This window comes from Microcaecilia unicolor, chromosome 1, assembly GCF_901765095.1.
Source record: "Microcaecilia unicolor chromosome 1, aMicUni1.1, whole genome shotgun sequence".
NCBI classification, from domain to species: Eukaryota; Metazoa; Chordata; class Amphibia; order Gymnophiona; family Siphonopidae; genus Microcaecilia; species Microcaecilia unicolor.
Window position 1 is genome coordinate 84,267,172 of NC_044031.1, and position 21,876 is coordinate 84,289,047.

The following is a 21,876-nucleotide window of genomic DNA, read 5'->3' on the forward strand; positions in this document are numbered from 1 at the left end:
CCGCTCGTAGGGTCAGTGAGCTTCAAGCCCTAGTAGCTCATGCTCCATATACTAAATTTCATCACAACAGAGTAGTGCTCCGCACCCACCCAAAGTTCCTGCCGAAGGTGGTGTCGGAGTTCCATCTTAACCAGTCAATTGTCTTGCCAACATTCTTCCCCAGGCCGCATACCCGCCCTGCTGAACGTCAGTTGCACACATTGGACTGCAAGAGAGCATTGGCCTTCTACTTGGAGCGGACACAGCCCAACAGACAGTCCGCCCAATTGTTTATTTCTTTCGACCCTAACAGGCTAGGGGTCGCTGTCGGGAAACGCACCATCTCCAATTGGCTAGCAGATTGCATTTCCTTCACTTACGCCCAGGCTGGGCTGACTCTTGAGGGTCATGTCACGGCTCATAGTGTCAGAGCCATGGCAGCGTCGGTGGCCCACTTGAAGTCAGCCACTATTGAAGAGATCTGCAAGGCTGCGACGTGGTCATCTGTCCACACATTCACATCTCATTACTGCCTCCAGCAGGATACCCGACGCGACAGTCGGTTCGGGCAGTCGGTGCTGCAGAATCTGTTTGGGGTGTAAATCCAACTCCACCCTCCAGGACCCGAATTTATTCTGGTCAGGCTGCACTCTCAGTTAGTTGTTCTTCGTAGGTCAATTTCTGTTGTACCCTCGCCGTTGCGAGGTTCAATTGACCTGGGTTATTGTTTTGAGTGAGCCTGAGAGCTAGGGATACCCCAGTCGTGAGAACAAGCAGCCTGCTTGTCCTCGGAGAAAGGGTATGATACATACCTGTAGCAGGTGTTCTCCGAGGACAGCAGGCTGATTGTTCTCACCTACCCTCCCTCCTCCCCTTTGGAGTTGTGTGTTTCATCTTTTGCTAGTCATTCAACTGGCGGGAGCGGTCGCGCACGGGCGGGAAGACGGCCGCGCATGCGCGGTGGGCGTGCCCTGCGTGCCGACCGTCCCGCGAAGCTTCTTTCCGGTTGGTGGGGGCTGCCGCGGACGTCACCCAGTCGTGAGAACAATCAGCCTGCTGTCCTCGGAGAACACCTGCTACAGGTATGTATCATACCCTTTACTTACGGATAAGCAACTATAGGGAGGAACCTCTCCTATCAGAGTGAAAGCCTGCATGAACGCCCACACATGCGCCCTACTCTTATAGCTATCAGTTGACATGCTAGCGCTATCCTATTTGTATTGGCCTTAAATATAAGACTACCTACGTGTCCAATTTCACCTATTTATGTATGTAAATGTGAAATGCATTACCAAAAGCAGTGAAAACGATACATGACCATCTAAAATTCAGGCGAACTTTGAAGACCTATCTGTTTTGTAAGGCCTACCCTGCTGTATCTGATTAGCAACCTCAACTCGGCACTGATTTAAAAGACAATGTTATTTCTTAGATCTTTGTCATTTATTGTTCCCATTTACCCCTACCTTCCCTTACCCTGATTCTACTTGTATTTATTTATCATCAACCGTATTGGAGCTCCCCAGTACGAAGACTTGTAAGCCACATTGAGCCTGCTAATGTGTGGGAAAATGGGGGATACAAATGCTGCAAATAAATAAATAAACAGGCTCAAAACCCATCTGGCCCTGTCTCAGTCCCTGAAGTATCTTGGGGTCTTCTTAACATGACCTTAGGGATGATTTTCTTCAGGAACATCGGGCAGATAAGCTCCAGGTGCAGTTTTTAATCCACAGTAGAACACTACCTCCTATCCCATGACTCTCCAATTTAATCTGGAGTCTTTCATGAGGTACTTCGTGAAGTGCCTTTTGAAAATCCAGATACACAGTATCAACTGGCTAACCTTTATCCACGTTTGTTGACTCTTTCAGAGAAATGTAATAGATTGGTGAGGCAAGATTTCCCTTCACTAAATCCAAGTTGGTATTGTCTCATTAATCCATGTTTTTGAATATGCTCTGTAGTTTTGTGCAGAATTCCCCCAGGAGTAACCTATGAATAGGCAACACTACAAATATCACACCTCGGTCACATGCAAAACACAGACCGTCATCAAATGCAGAACAAGGGATCCCTAATTAGAGATAGAAATATGAAGACAAAAATTGAACCACAAGAAGTAAAGCTCAGCATATACTGCAACACTGGAGAAACAAGAGCAAATGTATTTCCTTTTGTAATGAACACAACACAGACATCTACAACACACATTTCCCAATACTTATAAGTCAGCGACAGTTATTGGAAGTTCCATCCATTATCTTAATCAAAAAATGTTTCCTTCACTGTGAGTTTTCAGTGGCAGGGGTTGAAACTTGGAATGCTGATTTTGGAAGGAACTTTAAAACAATAAGACTGAACTGGCTTTTGAGAGAGGGTTTTTAGTGGGTTACTGTGTAATATGTGGAAGTGCTTGTTTATGTATTATGTTTATATTTTTGTTAGGCTTTGAATGTTTGTTGTACCCTGCTAGTATGATTCAGATAGCTTTATTATTATTAGTTATAACTTGAATGTTTGCTAGTTTTATTCATTGCTCTTGATTTATAATGACATAATGTTGTAGAGGTGCTGTGTTACATGTAACTTGGGTGAATTAATTTACTACATATTTTCCATAATATTAGTTACAAATTTAAGGTGAAATGTAGTGTAACAACTTTTGTCTTAGATGTCATGGGCCTTAGATGACATGACATGGACTTGTCAAAGATACGGTCGAAAGAATACAGTATAATTTTGTGAAAACATTTTGCCACCAGAGATTTCCCTTTCCCCTTCCCTCCCATCTTCCAAGAACACAAAGATACTTACCTGTAGCTTGTGTTCTTCGAGAACAGCAGGCCTACTATTCTCACATGTGGGTGATGTCATCCTGATGGAGCTCAGTGCAGATGCTGACTAGCTTACAGTGTAGAATTTTCTAGCACTGTCCCACTGCACATGCGCTGCTACCTTCCCACCCGTTGCGTGACCACAGGTCTTCCCGTCTTTATTTCTTTTCCGTGGAGCTGAAAGGACATACTCTGTATTCTCTCCCTCATGCTGTACTGTAGTTTCTCCGAGGACAAGCAGGATGTATCATACAAGTGGGTCGACGATCCGCGTCGGCCTGGGAACCAGCATATTGAATAGCAAGATGAAGAAAAGTTTGCAAGAGGCTTCTGGCGCGCGTGCATTCACAGAGTGCCTTCCCACCTGCTGCATGACCGCGCTCAGTTCATTTTTTTCTGTGTGAGGAGCATCAGTACTTCCTGCAGCCCGGGAAAGAGCCTTCTTCGTTGTAGTCAGTGCTGGCTTTCACTAAGAGGTGTTTCTCTTTTAAATGGAGGAGGTTTGCCGTCTGGTGTGACAGCAAGGCCATAGATCCCCTTTCTTGTCCTACACAGACCCTGCTTGAATACCTTCTACACTTATCAGAGTTTGGTCTCAAAACCACTCCGTAAGGGTTCACCTTAGTGCAGTTAGCGCTTATCATCAGCGTGTAGAAGGTAAGCCTATCTCAGAACAGCCTTTAGTTGTTCGCTTCATGAGAGGTTTGCTTTTGTCACAGCCCCCTGTAAAACCTCCACCAGTGTCATGGGATCTGAACGTCGTTCTCATCTAGCTGATGAAAGCTCCTTTTGAGCCACTGAATTCCTGCCATCTGAAGTACTTGAGCTGGAAGGTCATTTTCTTGGTGGCTGTTACTTCAGCTTGTAGGGTCAGTGAGCTTTCAGGCCTTAGTAGTGGATGCACCTTATACTAAGTTTCATCACAACAGAGTTGTCCTCCGCAGCACCCTAAGTTCCTGCTAAAGGTGGTGTCGGATTTCCGTCTGAACCAGTCAGTTGTCTTGCCAACATTTTTTCCCCGTCCCCATGCCCACCCTGGTGAAAGCAGCTTGCACACCATGGACTGTAAGAGAGGGTTGGCCTTTTACATGGAGCGGACAAAGCCCTTCAGACAGTTCGCCCAGTTTTGTCTCTTTTGATCCTTACCACTAGCTGTGAGAAAAATCCATGACCTAACTAACTTTCGGAGACTACTGAAAACCAACCTGTTCAAAAAGGCATACGACAACGATACAGCCTAACTACCAGTCAACGAAACTCAAGCCTGAACTAGATAAAACCCAACTCACTATACTGGACTACTATAGAGTACTCTACCATGAATGAACTTTAACGCAGTGCCACCTTATCTCTAATTCCGATAATGAACTCTTTATAACTGACTGTTTAATCTACTATGCCAATCATGTTCTAATGTAATACCATGTGTATCTCTCACTCCGGAAATGGTGATTGCCAGGACGGAATAATGTAAGCCACATTGAGCCTGCAAATAGGTGGGAAAATGTGGGATACAAATGCAGTATATAAACAGGAGGGGAGTCTCCATCCGTAAATGCACCATTTCCAATTGGCTAGCAGATTGCATTTCCTTCGCTTACGCCCAAGCTGGGCTGACTCTAGAAGGCCATGTCATGGCTCATAATGTCAGAGCCATGGCTGTGTTGGTAGCCCACTTTAAGTCAGCCTCCATTGAAGAGATTTGCAAAGCTGCGACGTGGTCTTCAGTCCACACATTCACATCGCATTACTGCCTTGAGCAGGATACCCGACAAGACAGTCGGTTTTGGCAATCAGTGTTGCAGAATCTGTTTGGTGTTTAGAATCCAACTCCACCCACCTAGGCCCATTTTGTTATGTTCCAGGCTGCACTCTCAGCAAGTTTGTATATAGTTTCAACTTAATCTATGTTACGTCCTTGCCGTTGCGAGGCCCAATTGACCAATGTTTGTTGTTTTGGGTGAGCCTGGATGCTAGGGATTCCCCACTTGTGAGTATGATTCAGCCTGCTTATCCTCGGAGAAAGTGAAGATACTTACCTGTAGCAGGTATTCTCCGAGGACAACAGGCTGATCATTCTTACAATCCTGCCCACCTCCCCTTGAAGTTGTTTTGTCTTTTTTTTAATGTTTTTGGATTAAACTGAGGAGCATGGTCGTGCAGTGAGCAGGAAGGCACTCTGCGTGTATGTGGTGCGGCGCTGCTTGCGTTCCATAAGGCTCTAGCAAACTTTTTTCATTCTGATATTCAGTATGCCAGTTCCCGGGCTGACGTGGATCATCAACCCACTTGTGAGAATAATCAGCCTGCTGTCCACGGAGAATACCTGCTACAGGTAAGTATCTTCGCTTTTCAGTGAGTGCCTTCCAGTGCAGGTATTTGTTTAGGTTTTTTCTCTTTTTTTGGCATTTTAAAATTTCTTTTCTTTTTCGTAAGTGGCTGCACGGTTATTCTTCAGCCTGTTCTCAATTTGAACACTCCCCCTTTTTTGCAGTTCAAGATTGAGGAGTTTAATTTAGCAGAGATTCTTTTTTTGATGTCTTTGAAGAAGAAAAGATGGGGATGGTCATTTAAAGTGAAGAGACATACTTGAAAAGGTTATTTAAAGAGCAGATCACAATGCCATATTTTATTCCTACCTTGATTTTTGCTGTGTTTATTTACATGTCATTGAAAAACTCTGTCATAAGGAAATCAAAATTAGTGGATTCTTCAATCCTTTTATTTTGTAATTTAAAGAACATTATTGAGAGTAGAGGAATAGGTTGGTAATTGTGCAGTTTTTAATATAGCATCTTGTTTTATACTCAGGCTCACTATGCAGTGCTGGGAAGAAGATCCAGAAGCATTTCAAGGAAGCGGAAGCGGGATGAATCTGAAGTGCCGACTTCTGTCACCCGCAGTCGTAGTTCTTCTCGTGCACCACGGGATGTCTCTGGGCTTCGTGATGCAAAGGTTAGTCACTGTTCCTCCTCCTCCCCCCCCCCTTTATTTTTTTAAATTTCAGTCAGTTTTTATTCAAAACATTTTCATTACATCAAGAAACTTCAAATACAAGCGTAAAAAGAAAAAAACGTGTGAGCATTAATTATCAGCAGTAACAATGTAACATCCTCATAGAATATCCCGTCCAAAGAAATCCTCCCTAGAAAACCCCCAACCTACCCCTTTCCAAACTGTATTAATCATCACATCATAAGAGTTCTTATCGTTGTTTCTCCAGCAAACACCCCAGCTCAAGCTTCATCCCAAACCCTTCCCCTCCCCAACAGTGATAACATCTGCCAGATGATCCCATTCTTCTTGTGATAGGTCACCCCCCCCCCCCCCTTTTTTTTATCCACCACAGATTTTCAGATGAAATTCTGAGGTTTGATAATTTTTTTTCATAATCTTAACATTAGTCTGTGTATGTTTTCAAATAGATGGTCAAGAAGGCAAAGATAATAATGAAGAAATCTCAGAAGAAAATGAATCGCATGGGCAAAAAGGGAGAAGCGGATAGGCATGTGTTTGACCTAAAACCCAAACACTTATTGGCTGGCAAAAGGAAATCAGGCAAAACGGACAGAAGATGAAATGGGTTCTTGAATCCACACGGAACTGTTTCTTTCTACTTATTCATATTTTCTCAACGAACACTCAGTGTGGAAATGGCTTAAAACTTTTAAAGATGGAAAATTAAATACTGATGAAACAGCCATGTAAAATAAAAAGCAATTTTTCCTTAGATGTCTTGATCCTGTGTGGTTCAGGTACACATACTTGCTGATAGGATCAGAGAAAAATACAGATTAATTTTGTAAAAGCTTTGCCATCGTCTGGCCAGGACTATATGTTCCTTTTGGTTTTCCCTGAAGAGGAAAAGGTAGGGTTATCTGTGTCGATGTGAATATGCAATGCCATCATAACCTTCATCTTCAAAATGGAAGGTATGTAAGGCAACGATACAGCTGAATATAACTTTCATCTGTGAGATGGCAACCATGCTGCCCAAATGTTTTTATTTAGGAAAAACTTGTTTGCTAATTGTAATTGAGTTTAATATTACCAGGGGTGCCAGCCTTCAGCTCCTTCCTCTGTTTAAATGTGGTGCTGCCAGCCTGGTGGAAGGTCCCATGTTTGAGCCCCTATTTGGATCTTCCTTTCTCCTTAGATCAGCTGGGGCTGAGGTTAGTGCAGAGGCAGCATTAACAGGCTGCAGAGTAGGGGAGGCTGTTGCTTAAAGGTGATAACCTGGTGTTCAGATTCGGGGCTTTTAAGTTTAGATGGACCCCTGGTTCGGGTCGGTCACTGCAATGACAAAACTGGGTATTGTTGGATGGGGGGATAAAATATGTGGTTGCAAATAAAGGCTCATGGTGCCAGATCCCAGCTCTGGTTACAATTGTGCTGAAAATACAAAGGAGCAGGAGGAAACTGTAGGTAAAAAAAAAAAAAAAGTGTTGATGCCCTGTCTCTTTGTTCTGGTATGCAGACTGGCTGTGAGTGTGTACTTGGCTCTGTAGCAGAGGCATTAAAAGCATCTGCTGGGGAGAGGAAGAAGAGAAGAAAACAGGTGGTAGAGAATCTTTTTGTAGCACAGCTTTGTGGTAGATAACCGAATATGCCTATTTCCACTAATTTTTTTTTTTTTTTTTGGGGGGGGGGGGGGAGGGTTGTACAACCTACTTGACCTGATTGAGCCTTCCTGAGAAATAAGTGCTTGTCAGAGAAGAATAAAAGTAACAAAATATAAGTCTGATCAATATCTGTGGAGTGGCCTGGAACCAAATACCTAACATTTTTTATCTGCAACTTTTTAAATGTGCCTACAAAACCTTAAAACATAATGTGTTAGCTCTTGCAATGACTTTTCCTTATTTACATTATCCAGAGAAACTGTATCTAAATTTTCATCTTCATTTAATGCAGTGTGACATTTAGCAATATGAAAATGAACAGTGAATTACATTGTCAAAATAATGAGTTATTTTTACTGTCTGAACAAATTTAATAAATACACCTGTGAAAGGACTGAATATGTAAGCGCTGATTTATCTCTTTTGTATGGAGTTTTGAGAAGTGCTTAGGCTTCCAAGGATTCAAAAGGATGTGTGTGTGTGTTCTAAATTTTCTAAACACTGGGTCAGACGCACGGAGTTAAACTTTCAAAGAAGATGATTGAAGAACCTACGGGAATGGAAGGTAGCACAACAACGGTGGCGGCAGTTTTCGGCGTTCCGGGGGGGGGGGGGGATCGACAGGTTCGCGGGAGGGGGTGGTTTCGAGGGGGCCATAGCGCGGGGGGGGGGGGGGTGACAGCTGATTCCGAGGCAGTAGGAGGACTTCTCCCCTTGCCTTGGAATCAGCTGTGTTGACGTCAGTGACGTCCGTGCGTGTCTGCCTCGCAGACCACTTGCAGCCAGGGAGCCACGGTCCCAAGCATAGAACGTTGGAGGTGAGAATTATTATATAGGATTCTCCCACACCACTGTTGCTAAGGCAGAGCTATAGGAGGTAGAGGAAGGTGAAAGGTTAGTCATGAAATTCAGCAACAAAGAGATGAGAAGACTGATGATTTTCTGGTTCTTAAAGACACATAAGCTAAAAGAGATTTGGGGAAGATCCTTGTTTCTATTAATCTGCTGCAAAGGCTTTTTGGTAAGCAGGTAATTACATATAAATAAAATTGTTCCCCATCAGACAGATCAGTCTAAAAGTGATTGATCTTGTTTGTTTTCCTAGGAGGCTGATGGTAGATGGAGCTTCCTGGTTTACTCCACTGAGGAGAGTTTCTAATTTTGGATCCACTTTAGTTGGCAGTTAGTGTTTGATACAGAATTCTACAGACAGCTGGAAACTCTAAGTGAGTTCTTTTCAGTTTTCTTGTGACATGTATGGATAAACCATACAAAGTACATACACAGAATGATACCCAAAATTAAAATCGATGTACCTTCTTCAGGTGCAGGCACTCAGCAGATCTCAAAAGCGGTATAACAATAGGTTACAGCTTACGCAGGAATTCTTGCCAAATCCCTTCTGTACCCTGTGTGGAGATGTCTCTTTAACAAAAACATCCATACCTAGTTCAATTATACCTTTTGCCAGTGTAGAAGGCATTGGCTAGAGCAACCAATTAGAGAGAGAATGCACGTGTAAAGCAGAGGCGTAGCCAGACACCCAATTTTGGGTGGGACTGGGCCCAAGATGGGTGGGCAGAAGAACACCATCTTGTCCCACAAGTGATTTGGTCTGTCCCCCTCTCGCCTGCATGCCATATGGTCTCACAAACATCCTCCCTCCCCCACATACCTTTTAAATAGATTTTCACTGGCAGTGAGCAGTAACTAATACACACTGCTTATGTTAGCCGTACAGCCTTCCCTCTGATGCAATTTCCTGTTTCCACATAGGCGGGAATACATCAGAGGGAAGGCTGTGGGGCCAGTGTGAACAGTATGTATCAGTCGCTGCTCACCGCAGGCGAAGATATGCTATTTACAAGGTATGCAGGAGGGACAGTAGTTGGGAGTTTTCGGCTGGTGGGACTTGGGGATCCCTGCAAACCACATCATAGGTGTGCTGCTACTGGGTGGGCCTGAGCCCAAAGTGGGGCCCACCCTTGGCTACGCCACTGGTGTAAAGAAAAGAAAAAGTTATCTATTACTAGGCCTGAAAGGGAAAAAAAAAAACCCAAATAGTCTGTGGTGGAGGGATCCAGGCAGTGTAAACATGGGCATGTGAATAGCTTTAGATAAGAGAAAAACGGGTGTACCCTATGGGACCAAAGGTAAGATTGATGAAGGCCTTGAATACTCAGGGAGTCTCCTAGTCCTCTGAAAAGTCTAATTCCCAACATATCTCTGTGAGCCCAATTTTCAGTAAAATAAGCAGGTTAGCTTCATTCTGCATCAGTGGTAGAATGATTACAGCAGAGAATGTGTTCCATATTATATTAGTGTTTCAAGATCTTAAGATATATAGATGTTTAACCATCACCTGGTTTAAATAAGGTCCATCCTTTTTGATAATAGCTGAATAGTTAGTGAGGGCTGCCATATACAAAGGCAGACATGGATTGGTATAACTCCACTGTAGTTTTCCATCTCAACATAAGAACAGCCATTCTGGGTCAGACCAATGGTCCACTGTGCCCAGTATCCTGTTTCCAACAGTGGCCAATCCAGGTCACTAGTACCTGTCAGAAACCCAAATAGTGGCAACATTCCATGCTACGAATCCCAGAGCAAGTAGTAGCTTCTCTATGTCTATCTCATCCCTGGAGCCGTTTTTAAAAATCAGCATTATTTTGGCCACCCTTCAATCTTCAGGTAACAGAGAAAATTTTATGTTTAAAAATCATTTTTATCGGCAGCAAATAAGTACCATACAGTGTTAAACCAAAGTTCTTTCTGAAAAATGCAACAGCTCATAATACAACATAATCAACAGTATAAATCTCCTGTCCCTTTCCCCTCCCCCCTTCTGCTGGCAATTCCACCCTGCAGTAATAAAACAATATATACGACTGCGATTCAAGATGGCGTCCGTGAGCGAAGGTGCAGCGTGAGCGCTCTCGTCCCTCCGTTGAATAACGCGGAGCGGCCTTTTTGAGTCCCAGAAATGGTGAAACGAAAGGGGAAGACTGGGGCGAAGGCCTCCTCTAGCCCCAGAGGTGCTCCCGCCCTTCGTCAGACAACGTTGGAGACGTTTTGCGCACAGTCGCAAAGAACACACGATCCGATCCTGGTTGGGTCTCCAGTCCAGCAGGGAGACCTTAGCTTAGAGACGGCATCCTTGAGTCCGCCTCCACAAACGGTGCCACCCAGACCCGACGAAAGAGCAAGCCCAGCACGAGAACTCCAGACGGAAGGCCTGGAAGTCATAGGAGGCCCTGCTGGGTTTTCTACCCCAGAAAATGTGTCAGCGCGAGGGAGTTTAAGTGAGGTGGTTTCCTCACCATCCCCCATTCGGTTGACTCCGGCGGAGAGTCTGGGTGGACAGAAAAGACCGGCCATTGTTACAATGGAGATGTTATGGGATGCGATTCAGGCGTTAAATTCAACCCTGCTTCAATCTTCTAATGCCTTTAAAGTGGAAATAGCCGAAGTTAAACAGCATTCTTCTTTGGCGAAGAAGGTGGAAAAACTAGAGAAGACAAGTGAGTCGCATGATTTTGAAATTAAAAAACTTCAAAGTACTATTGCAACTGTTTTGGTTGATAAGGATAAGATGAATAACAAAGTTGAATATCTGGAGAACTTACTAAGGTGAAATAACCTAAGATTTTTGAATTTTCCGAAGTCTTCGATGATTCCTCCAACAGAGATGTTGCGAAGATATTTCCTGGAAGTCTTAGGGCTTTCGCCAGATTTAGTCCCCCTGTTGTGAAAGCGTACTATGTTACTGGTGTTAAAAACTCCAATGTTTCTCCAAATTTAGATAAAAATTTGCTATCTTGGAATCTTCATTGGAGATTATTACTGAGCGTACAACTTTGTTGGTTACCTTCACCTTCGAGACCGATAGAAATAATATACTGAGGCTATATTTTAGACATATTGCACAACAATTTTGCGGTTCTAAGATACAGGTGTTTCCTGATTTGAGTAGGTCTATTCAGAGAAGAAGAAAGGAATTTATAGCCTTAAGATCGTGAACTTTGGCTTTAGGAGCCACTTTTTCCTTGAAATTCTCATGTAGATGTTTAATTTCCTTAAATTCTGTACACTATGTATTTTTTGATCCTGTGAAACTGTTGCAATTTATTACTGTTAAAGAAAGAGACGTGGTCGGAACGACCTCAGTTGCTCCCATAGATAGCTGAAACCGCTGATCAGTAGATAATGTGCTCTATTTCCTCATTCTATGTAACAGATCTTTTCTGATTTTCTCTTTGTACTTTTTTCCTTGCATCTTGAATTTAAATAGTGGACAAAATTTGAAGTATTTTTTCAACTTAAAACTATTTGCTTGATATGTTTCATTTACTAATATTTTCCTGCATTTATATTATGTAAATATATATTTGAATATGAATAAAGAAATTAAAATTTAAAAAAAAAACAATATATACAAAGTACCCTTCTATGTTCAGCAAAAAAAAGTCTAGCTCTAGATGTTAGAGTTTGCCAAAACGGCTCCCATTTAGTTTGAAATTGTGATCCAGTATTTATAGTGAAATCCTTTACTTCCAGGCGATCCAGAGTCATCTAGGCTATCATAAGGGTTCTCCATTGTTGTAACAAAAGGTCCCAAAGGGTCCATAGTCTTATTGCATCCAGGAGGAAGACATTGCTACAGGATCGCTCCTCCAAAGAAGAAGAGGAGATCTTGTGTGACCTTACATGACCAAATCTCCTTTATAACGGACAATATTGCAGCCCAAAATAACTGCACCCTGGAACACATCCAAAACATATGTCCCAATGTTGCAGCTGGTAGTCCACTCCACAGACAGAGTCCCAGGGTAGTGAAATGCACCTAAGAACAAACTTATTTTGTTTGAATCATTTTTATTGTCAGTAACATGGTATAGCATTTACAGTTCTTATAGAGAGATGTCAATACAGAACAGAAAAAGAAAAGTCATCCTGTACCTGCAAGTCACCATACCATTTCTCATTTTCTCCCCACACCCCATCTCCCACCCATAGACAGCTCAAAAAGGACCCCACTCGTATCTTTTGGGTCCATTTTATTATGGTGATGGCTTTTGTGAAAGTCCTCCTTGGTTTACTTCCCAGCGGTTCAAAAAAACAAAATTTCGTACTTCCAATTAAAATCTTAACATATTGATATATACAGCTTTAAGAATGGTTGTTTTAGTTTTGCTTTCCTATCTTTTGATGGAGTTCCTTATGTTTTGTTTGATCATTCTATTTTAACATGTAAACCGTTTTTGATTTGTAACTACAATTTGAAACGGTATAGTAAAATAAATGATAACAGTGAAACAAACACGTTTTGCATTTAACAATACCCTTTCTTCCCCCCTCTTAGTCCCTCCCCCCCATTCCCCCCTCTACCCTTCCTACCCGCCCTTCCCTTATAAGTTCAAGATTCTACTTCTGGCAGTGGGTGTAAGTGTATCCCAAAAGGGTGCCCACATCCTGCAAAAAGCGTCTCCTTGTTTAGTGGCCATATCTTTCACCCTTCTTTTTTCCAGGGAGCACATCTGTATCATAGCTGATCTCCATTGTCCCACCATGGGTTGATCTTTGTCCTTCCATTTCAACAGGATCGACCTCTTTCCCATCAATACTGCACGCTGTAGAAATGCCTTCATTTTCAAAGGTTTATGCTCCGTGCACACAAATTGGCCGAAAAGCTATCTAGGCGTAGGTCTCCAACAGACTTGCCACATAGCCGAGACCTGGGCTGCCACCTCCTTCCAGAATCTATGAATTTTTGAGCATGACCAAAACATATGGCCCAAGGTTGCCCCTGGGGCTCCACACTTTGGGCAGGTGTTGTCCCAAGAACAAACTTATAAAGAAGTTCTTTATGTAGAATCTGAACTACCTGAGTGTGTATTGCTGTCAAAATTATCTTTAAGTCGGTAGACCATTGTTGTGCCAAACATTTATAGTCTATTTCTTCTGTCGTATCCTGAAGATATTTATGGTGGAATTTTAAAGGCACATTGATTTGAGACCCTCAAAATACGGCCTCTTCCATTGTGTCTTGTACGTCCTCTGCAAGGTCTGTCTAGGATCATATGTAATGATGTAGCTGATGATATGCAAAGTAGCTTGATGATAAAATAAGAGTATTCTTGTTGAAGAGTATTAAATGATTTAAACTGACCTTCTTCAGTTAAAATATGCCACAGATACACCAGACCTTTCTTGGCCCACCAATGAAATATACTGCATCCTTGCCCAGGTTGAAATGCTGGATTATCACAAATAGATATGTAAGGTGTGACCTGTGAATTAAAATGATGTCTCTTACACAACCCTTCCAACTGAAGCGTGCCGCTCAAAGGCATGGATAATCTTGTAATAGTCCCAGTGGGAGAGGTCCTTTCATACGTAATAGCAAGCTAAAATGTATGTGCAGTTCTGAAACAGATATAACCATTTTGGAATGATCATCATATTAAAAAGATGCACCTGACTCCAAAGCGACAATGGCAGAGACCTCCACAGTTGTAAAGATTCCTAAGGTCTTTGTGCAGATTGACTCTTAAATATCTCAAGGCTCTATCCTCCCATTTAAAAGGAAAAGTTCCACTCCATTGCTCTTTCACCTCAGGTAAAAGGAGCATTGCCTTGGACTTGGCAAAATTTAAAGTGAATACAGAAGTCTCTCAACTCCTGCAAAATATGAAGGAGTGTTGGGATTCCTTGGAAAGAGGCAGCTATCAGCTAGCACTATCATGAGGTCATCCACATAGACTAAAGTTTTGATCATTTCCTTGCCTATAAGGACACCAGAAATGCCAACCTCACCCTCTATTATCCATATCAGTGGCTCTAGTGTCAGGACAAAAAGCAAGAGATAAAGGACACCCCTGCCGTGCTCCCCTATATAGCTGAAAGGGAGGTGTATGGATTCTGTTCGCTAAAACCTGGGCCATAGGTCTTGCATATAAATGGTTTGAAAATACCAGCCCTGGCTACCCACCCTCCACAAAACTGCAGAGGTGGGACCACAACACCTTGTCAAAGGCTTTCTCTGCATCTAGACTGAGGCCCAGGGCTGGTACCTTATGAGCCATACAATATCCCATCGCCAGTAGCAGTTTCCTAACATTAACAACTGTCTACCCCTTACAAACCCCATCTGTTGAGGTCCCACCAAATCAGGGAGATACATTTCTAAACAGTTCGCTAGCACTTTGGAAAGGAGCTTTATATTCACATTTTATAGAGATATTAGCTGATAAGAATCAGCTTGATCTTTAGGTTTGTTTGGCTTTGGGATAAGTGTTACAAGTGCTGTATTCTCATATCTAGGAAAGTACCATCTTCAACTACTTCTGAGAAGTATGCCAGTAGCAGTTTTAGAATAGAGTACTGCAGAGTTTTATTAAAATAAACCCTGGTATAACCATCCGCTCCTGGTGCTGTGTGAGGCTTAAGAGTTTTTATGGCCTCCTGGAGTTCTTTAATAGTTATTGGGGCATTTAAATGCTCTATTGCCTCCGGAGACAAAACGGGCATGTTTGCTTTATCTAAAAATTCTTTGGAGGCAGCTGGTACCTCTTGTGGTCCCTTAGAATAAACAGATTTCGAATGTTAACAGTTGTGCTATCTGATCACTTCGTGTTATCGGGACTTTATGCTCGTTACGTAATAATGGAATGACCCAGGATCCTCCCCATGCCTTGACCACATTGGCCAACATTTTCCAAGACCTACTGCCAAATCTCCCCAGATTATATTTGTAATATAGAAGACTTCTACAAGTATGCTCATGCAAAAAAAGAGTATAAAGAAACTTGTAAGGTATACAGATTTTCTCTGTTAGACAGGGTAGGAACAGCGATAAATCTTCTCTTCGCTTTTTGTACCTGTCTCTATTATACTCACTTCCATTTTATGATTACGTGCACTTACTTCAGCGAATATATCTCCTCTTATCACCACTTTAGCGGTGTTCCAAAAAAGGGAGTGGGTTGTTCCTCATGCTATTTATTATTCACCTGAAACAATTTCCACCTTTCTGCCTGATATTTAATAAAAGATGGATGTTGGACTAAATATCCTGGAAACCTCCACCCCCCAGTGCTCTTGTGAAACCCTGGTGCCTCTAAGTCCATCCACACTAGGGAGTGGTCTGAAATCTCCCCTGGGCCCAACTCTACACCTCTCACTCAGGAAAGTAATGAATAAAATCTCTCCCACTGAGATGTAAAAGCCTCCAGGGGTCCACCAGCATCAATGCTTTTGCAAAGTTTTTAAATACTCCCTTCTCATATCTTTTTCCACCCACACCAGAAGCTCCCCTAGAACTAATTGCGGATCCATTAAAAGATTAAAATCCCCTAATACCACCAGATCATAATCTTTGTATGGTAGCATTTGCGCTAGCAATGCAGGATAACATTCTGATGCATAAGGTGTAGGTCCATAAATATCCAACAAGTAAAATTCTCTTCCCTGCATCCAGATTTTTAAAAGTAAATAATGTCCTTGCACATCTTTAAACGCTAGTGAGGCTTTGTAGTGTAAGGTCCGTTGAAACAGTATTGCTACCCCCCCCCCCCCCATGCCTGCCTCCCGATGAAGAATAAAATACTTCACCCACCCAATTACATTTTAATTTTTGATGTTCTGAGTCTGTCAGTCATGTTTCTTGCAAACATGCAATGTCTATTTTATGGCATTGGAGAGCTGACAACATTTTAACCTTTTTTATAAGGGAAGTAACTGCCCCCCCCCCCCCCCCACACACACACACACACATTCCAGGATGCAATTTGACATCCAGTACTAGCCAGTGCAGCGCTCACATGTGAGATATTGCAAAAGCTCCATTCCAAAGAAAAACTTGAGACACCCAGCTCCCATCTTGAGTTTAAAATAAAACTTCAATAGATTCCATTCTACGGGTATGATAATGGCAAAGTAACCGTCTGTACAATACATATCATGTGATAACAATATGGAACTGCCAACAAGAACCCCAAAAGAATAACGCCCCCCTCTCTTCCACCCTCTATCCTCAAATTTCTTTTCCATCCCTTATCTAATTCCCCTTATTCCTGTACTTTCACCACTCCCACCACTATTTTCACTATGTGAAAGTGGGGGGAGCCACTTCAATGCTGGATCCCTGCATCCTGGAAACCCCCCCCAAAATAACCTTATAACTTTTGTCCGCATCACATACTAAATGTCAACTAAAAAAAAATTACACTTGGATCCACACAACATGCAACTTTTATTCCTTAATTGTCTTTACTAATTTTGTTTATGATTTGAAGCTAAATATTACTGATTGTCCAAACAGTTGTTTCACAATATATGATTAATCAAATATCTCTTATTTGCTGTTATATAATGAACTTTAGTACATGAATACCTAATCATCTCTATCTCCATACCTTTAACTATGTATTTATCTTTTCCAGAATTGGTACTCACCATTACAGAACAATGTAAGCCACATTGAGCCTGCAAATAGGTGGGAAAATGTGGGATACAAATGCTACAAATAAATAAATAAATAAATACTTAGTTAACAAATACAGATTCCCCATGTTCCAGCACACCAAAAACAATAATAAACCAATTTCTGCTTAATAGCTAAAGGGTCTCTGCCATCATGTGTTGATCTGTTCTGCATGAGCTGGGAGACCATCCACATAGGACTGTGCTATCTGAGGAGAATCAAAGGTTTTTCCAGCTCCCATCAACTTTAATTTTTAATAACACTGGATAAATTAGCATGCATCTATGATTTTTATTCTGCAGCTGCACACGAAGTGGAGTAAATTGTTGTCTTCTCTCTTAAAGTTCCACGGAGTAATCTTGAAAATTTTTGATTGAATTCTCTTCATATGTTAAAGTGTCACGTTTCATGCAATATCCTTGAAGAATTTCTTATGTATGTAATTATGAAGCTTAATAATTACCACTCGAGGGTGGGTATGGGCATCTGGTATCTTCCCCACTTGATGGGCCCTCTCTATACAAAGCACTCCTCCATTATCAGAAAGAGCAAATTCCCGTTCAGCCAAGCTTCCAAGAGAGAAAGCAGTATACGATCTAATATATGCTCTTGAAGTCCCACAAGTTGCAGGTTTCCACGACGGGATCTATTTTCTAAGTCATCTACCTTTGTGGCCTGACCTAGAATCTGTGCTTTCAGTGATGCCACTTCCTTTTGCATGTGGTTTCTAGCATCTTCTACCCCTCAGACACATTGTTCTAATTCTGTTACTCGGCGAGTCGATTCTGCTAGTAAAGCTTCCAAATTGGTAAGTTGTGCTCACATTTTCCCCAATCGGGGCTCCATCGCCTTACTAATTGCTATCAGTGGGAAAAGGTGGGATACAAATATGATAAATAAATAACTGTGTCTGTGAGCTGCTGTGCTGTAAATTTATGTGGGCCAGAGACTTCAGCCACCATTTTCTCTTGCTCACTGTGGCTTCATTCCGACTATTTTTTTCAGCGCTTTTCCAGGCATTGCGTCTCCCGCTCAAGTTATAAAGTTTTCCATATAAGTCCAGATCAACCAATTCTTTGAATTAATGTACTGCAGACTCCTGACATAGAAGCAGAAGGGGTTTCCAAGGTGCGAGAGTCTTGGAGAGAGACCGACTCACATCCTCCTCTTTTCACCGCATCACGTTACTCCCTCTCACAGAGAAATTTTGAATGATAGGTTACAAATTACTAATAGTAGGTTTGCAATTTTATTTTTGAGTTATTTCAGTACTCTGGGACTTACAGCGTCCAGTCCAGGTGATATGCTACTCTTTAGTTTGTCAATTTGCCCTCTTACATCTTCCAGGTTCACGTATATTTCAGTTTCTCTGATTTTTCACCATTATATACCATTTCTGGCACAATTCTTTCCATTACTTCTTCCACAGTAAAATCAAAAAAATTAATGTAGTCTCTTCACTATGGCTTTGCCCTCCCTGAGTGCCTGTTTTACTCTATGATATTGAAAGGTAGAATATGGCAAAATAAATGATCTAATAATGGTCCTACTGCCTCGTTCACAGCCTTTTTGCTTCAAATATCGCCGAAAAGGTATTATGACTTTTTTTTTCATGGATAGCTTCTTTTCAAATTCACTTTTTTACCTGCCTTATAAATGGTTTGTATCAAACTTGCCAGTGCTTGTGATTTTTCCTGTTTTTTTTTTTTTTATTTTGTCACGTTGATCCTTTGTCCATTTTTTTTTAAATTTAAAAAATGTGTTCCTCTGGCTGTTTTAGTGATTTTCACTTCACTAATCACATGCTGGCAGTCATTTGGCCTCCTTCTGTCTTTTTTCAAATGTATGGAATACATCTATGTACTTCCAATATGCAAGGACACAAACAGTAAGTTGTGAATGCACAGGACAATCTTCCAACTGAGGTGACAGAGGCAAAATCAGTAAGAGCATTCAAGAAAACACAAAGGATCCATAGCTGTGAGCATAGAAGTTTAAAACTCTGAAAAATGTCCTGACATTACCTATTCTTCTAGCTTCTGGACATTAATGTTAAATTCTGCTGACTTCTGAAAAAGGGCAGACAGTTGGCAATCCTAACCCCTGAGTCCTGAGCACATCTCACAGAGCCTCCCTAAACACGAAGACACAAAGTATATGCAGTTTGCCAGTGGCTTAATCTGACCCTGCCCATGGCAACAGCTGTTACTTGGCAATACACAGAGTACCAACAGAGTAGAATTAATAACAAAGAAATTGAAATAAATGGATAGGTAAATAAACATTCCCTGTGAATGCATTTGTGTGTATGTGTGTGCTGGGCATCTTACAGTATGTATATGGGAAAGGCAAGTTGGTGGTGGTGGTGGTGGAGGAGGGAGGGAGGTACTTTGGACCAGTAGGATGAGTTTTGGGGGTGGGGCAATTTATAGCAGAGCTGCCAAAGGGACCCAGTTTTTCAGAGGGAGATTTTAGGACAAGCATCTAGTTCCACCCCTTGGTGACATAGAGGGGCATAATTGAACGCAAACGCCCATCTCCATGGGTGTCTATGCCTGCGAACGGGTACGTGAAGGGGCGGGACAGACTGTATTTTTGAAAAAAATGGGCGCCCATCTTTTTTTTCAATAATATGGTTTGTGCCCGGCAAATGCATCAGATTTGTGCGGATTTGAGCTGGGCGGTTTCGTTTTTCAGCGATAATGGAAACCGAAGGCGCCCAGCTCAAAAATTAACAAATCCAAGGCATTGGGTCGTGGGAGGTGCCAGGATTCGTAGTGCAGTGGTCCCCCTCACATGCCAGGACACCAACCGAGCACCCTAGGGGGCACTTGTAACAATTAGAAAAAAATTAAATACCTCCCAAGTCCATAGCTCCCATCCCTTGGGTGCTGAGCCCCTCAAATTCCCCCCCAAAACCCATTGCCCACAACTCTACACCATTACCATAGCACTTATGGCTGAAGGGGGGCACCTACATGTGGGTACAGTGGATTTTGGGGGCGGTTTGGAGGGCTCTCATTTACCACCACAAGTGTAACAGGTAGGGGGGGGGATAGGCCTGGGTCCACCTGGGTGAAGTCCACTGCACCCATTAACAACTGCTCCAGGGACCTGTATACTGCTGTGATGGAGCTGGGTATGGCATTTGAGACTGGCATACAGGCTAGAAAAAAAAGTTGTTGAAGTTGTTTTTTTTTATGCTGGGAGGGGGTTAGTGACCACTGGGGGAGTCAGGGGTGATCATCCCCAATTCCCTTCGGTGGTCATTTAGGGCACTTTTTAGGGACTTGTTCGTGGAAAAAAAGGGTCCAATAAAAATGACCCAAATTTGCGCTAAAAACGCCTTTCTTTTTTCCATTATCGGCCGAAGGCGCCCATTTCTCCTCCGCCGATAAGCACACCCCAGTCCTGCCTTCACCATGCCTCCGACACGCCCCCGTCAACTTTGCCCATTTCCGTGACAGATTGCACTTGAATACGCCCAAAATTGGCTTTCAATTATACCGATTTGGGTGCCTTTGCGAGATGGGCGCCTATCTCCCGATTTGGGTCGAAATCTGGGCGCCCACTTTCGAAAATAAGGCTGATAGTAACATAGTAAATGATGGCTGATAAAGACCTCTACGATCCATCCAGTCTGCCCAATAAAATAAACTCATTTTAAATGGTGATACTTTATATGTATACCTGAGTTTGATATTTCCTTGCCTTCCTCAGGGCACAGACCATAAAAGTTTGCCCAGCACCGCATTTGCTTCCCACTTACTGGCATCACCACCCAATCTCCGTTAAGATTCTATAGATCTATTCCTTCTAAACAGGATTCCTGCACCTCAGTTCCATGACATGCTCTTCCTCCATTTCTTCATGGCACCAAGAAGCCATCTCCCCTCTATCAGCAGCAGGAGGCACCTTAATAAAATGTCATCTCCTGCTACCATAAGACCAGTCTCATGATAAGAGCTGTGAGATTTTGCAGCTCTTATTATGATAACTGGTCCCACAGCAGCAAGAGAGAACATCTTATTAATGTCTCCTGCTGAAGATGGAGGAGGAGGAACAGACACACCCATCCCAAAGCTATGAATGTTTTTTTTTTTTTGCACAAGCCTCTCTAATAAAAAAAGAGAAAATAAATTTACTGTTTTCCTCCTTTGTTGCCTGGTCATTTAATTGTGCTGGTCCTAGTCTTTGTTTTTTTTGCTTTCCTCTCTCATCTCTTAACTCTCCTGCATTGGGCTTCTTGTCATTTCTTTTCTCTTTCCACCTTCACCATACTGCCAGTTTCCTCGTCCTTCTATACTCTGGGAAGAGATTATTATGGTAGCAAAAGACCAAGTACGTAGCTAGAGAGTTTTGTTGGATGCAGGTTTAAATGACAGCCATAGCTCTCGATTGCCTTCTTTTTACTACTTGTCAATTACTTAAGATTCAAAATTATTTTGCAGAACCTGATTTTACGTAATTGCTTTACACTTGTGTAATTTCACATATTGATTATTGCAACACATTGTTCATGGGATTGCCAAAATGGGTCCAAAATGTGGCTGACAGACTTTTAAAAAATGTAGGCGTTCAAGACCATATTATGCCTATTTCTTCTGCATTACATTGGTTACCTGTTCATAAACACTTTGGTTTTTTTTTTTTTTTAACATTAGTGTTAGCATTCAAGGTTTCATTATATGACTCATAAATTGCCAAGCTATGTCCCTAAGTGACTGCTTTGCACACAGGATGAGAGATATTTTGTTATGCCTGCTGCTAAGGCTCTTCTATTGGAATGTGCCTTGGCACGAGCTTAATTGAATTTCTTGATTCGGTTATGGAATAGGCTGCCCTCTACCATAAGATCTACTGGTTTACAAAAGGCTGTGAAAACTTACCAGTTTTCAGAAGATTGTTAGAATTTGTGCAGAGGATCTTTTGTACTGAATTGTTTTCT

General features: G+C 42.2%; 1 protein-coding gene across 1 annotated transcript in view; it reads left to right on the forward strand.

Annotated features, from left to right (window-relative positions):
• The window catches only part of GTPBP4 (GTP binding protein 4), a 108,686-nt gene extending 100,846 nt beyond the window's left edge, over positions 1-7,840 (forward strand). Inside the window, exons 16-17 of the mRNA XM_030198836.1 lie at positions 5,631-5,774; positions 6,245-7,840. Of these exons, the coding sequence (XP_030054696.1) occupies positions 5,631-5,774; positions 6,245-6,397 (297 nt within the window). The 3' untranslated portion in view covers positions 6,398-7,840. The remainder of the gene's footprint in view (positions 1-5,630; positions 5,775-6,244) is intronic.
• Positions 7,841-21,876: the final 14,036 nt, after the last annotated feature.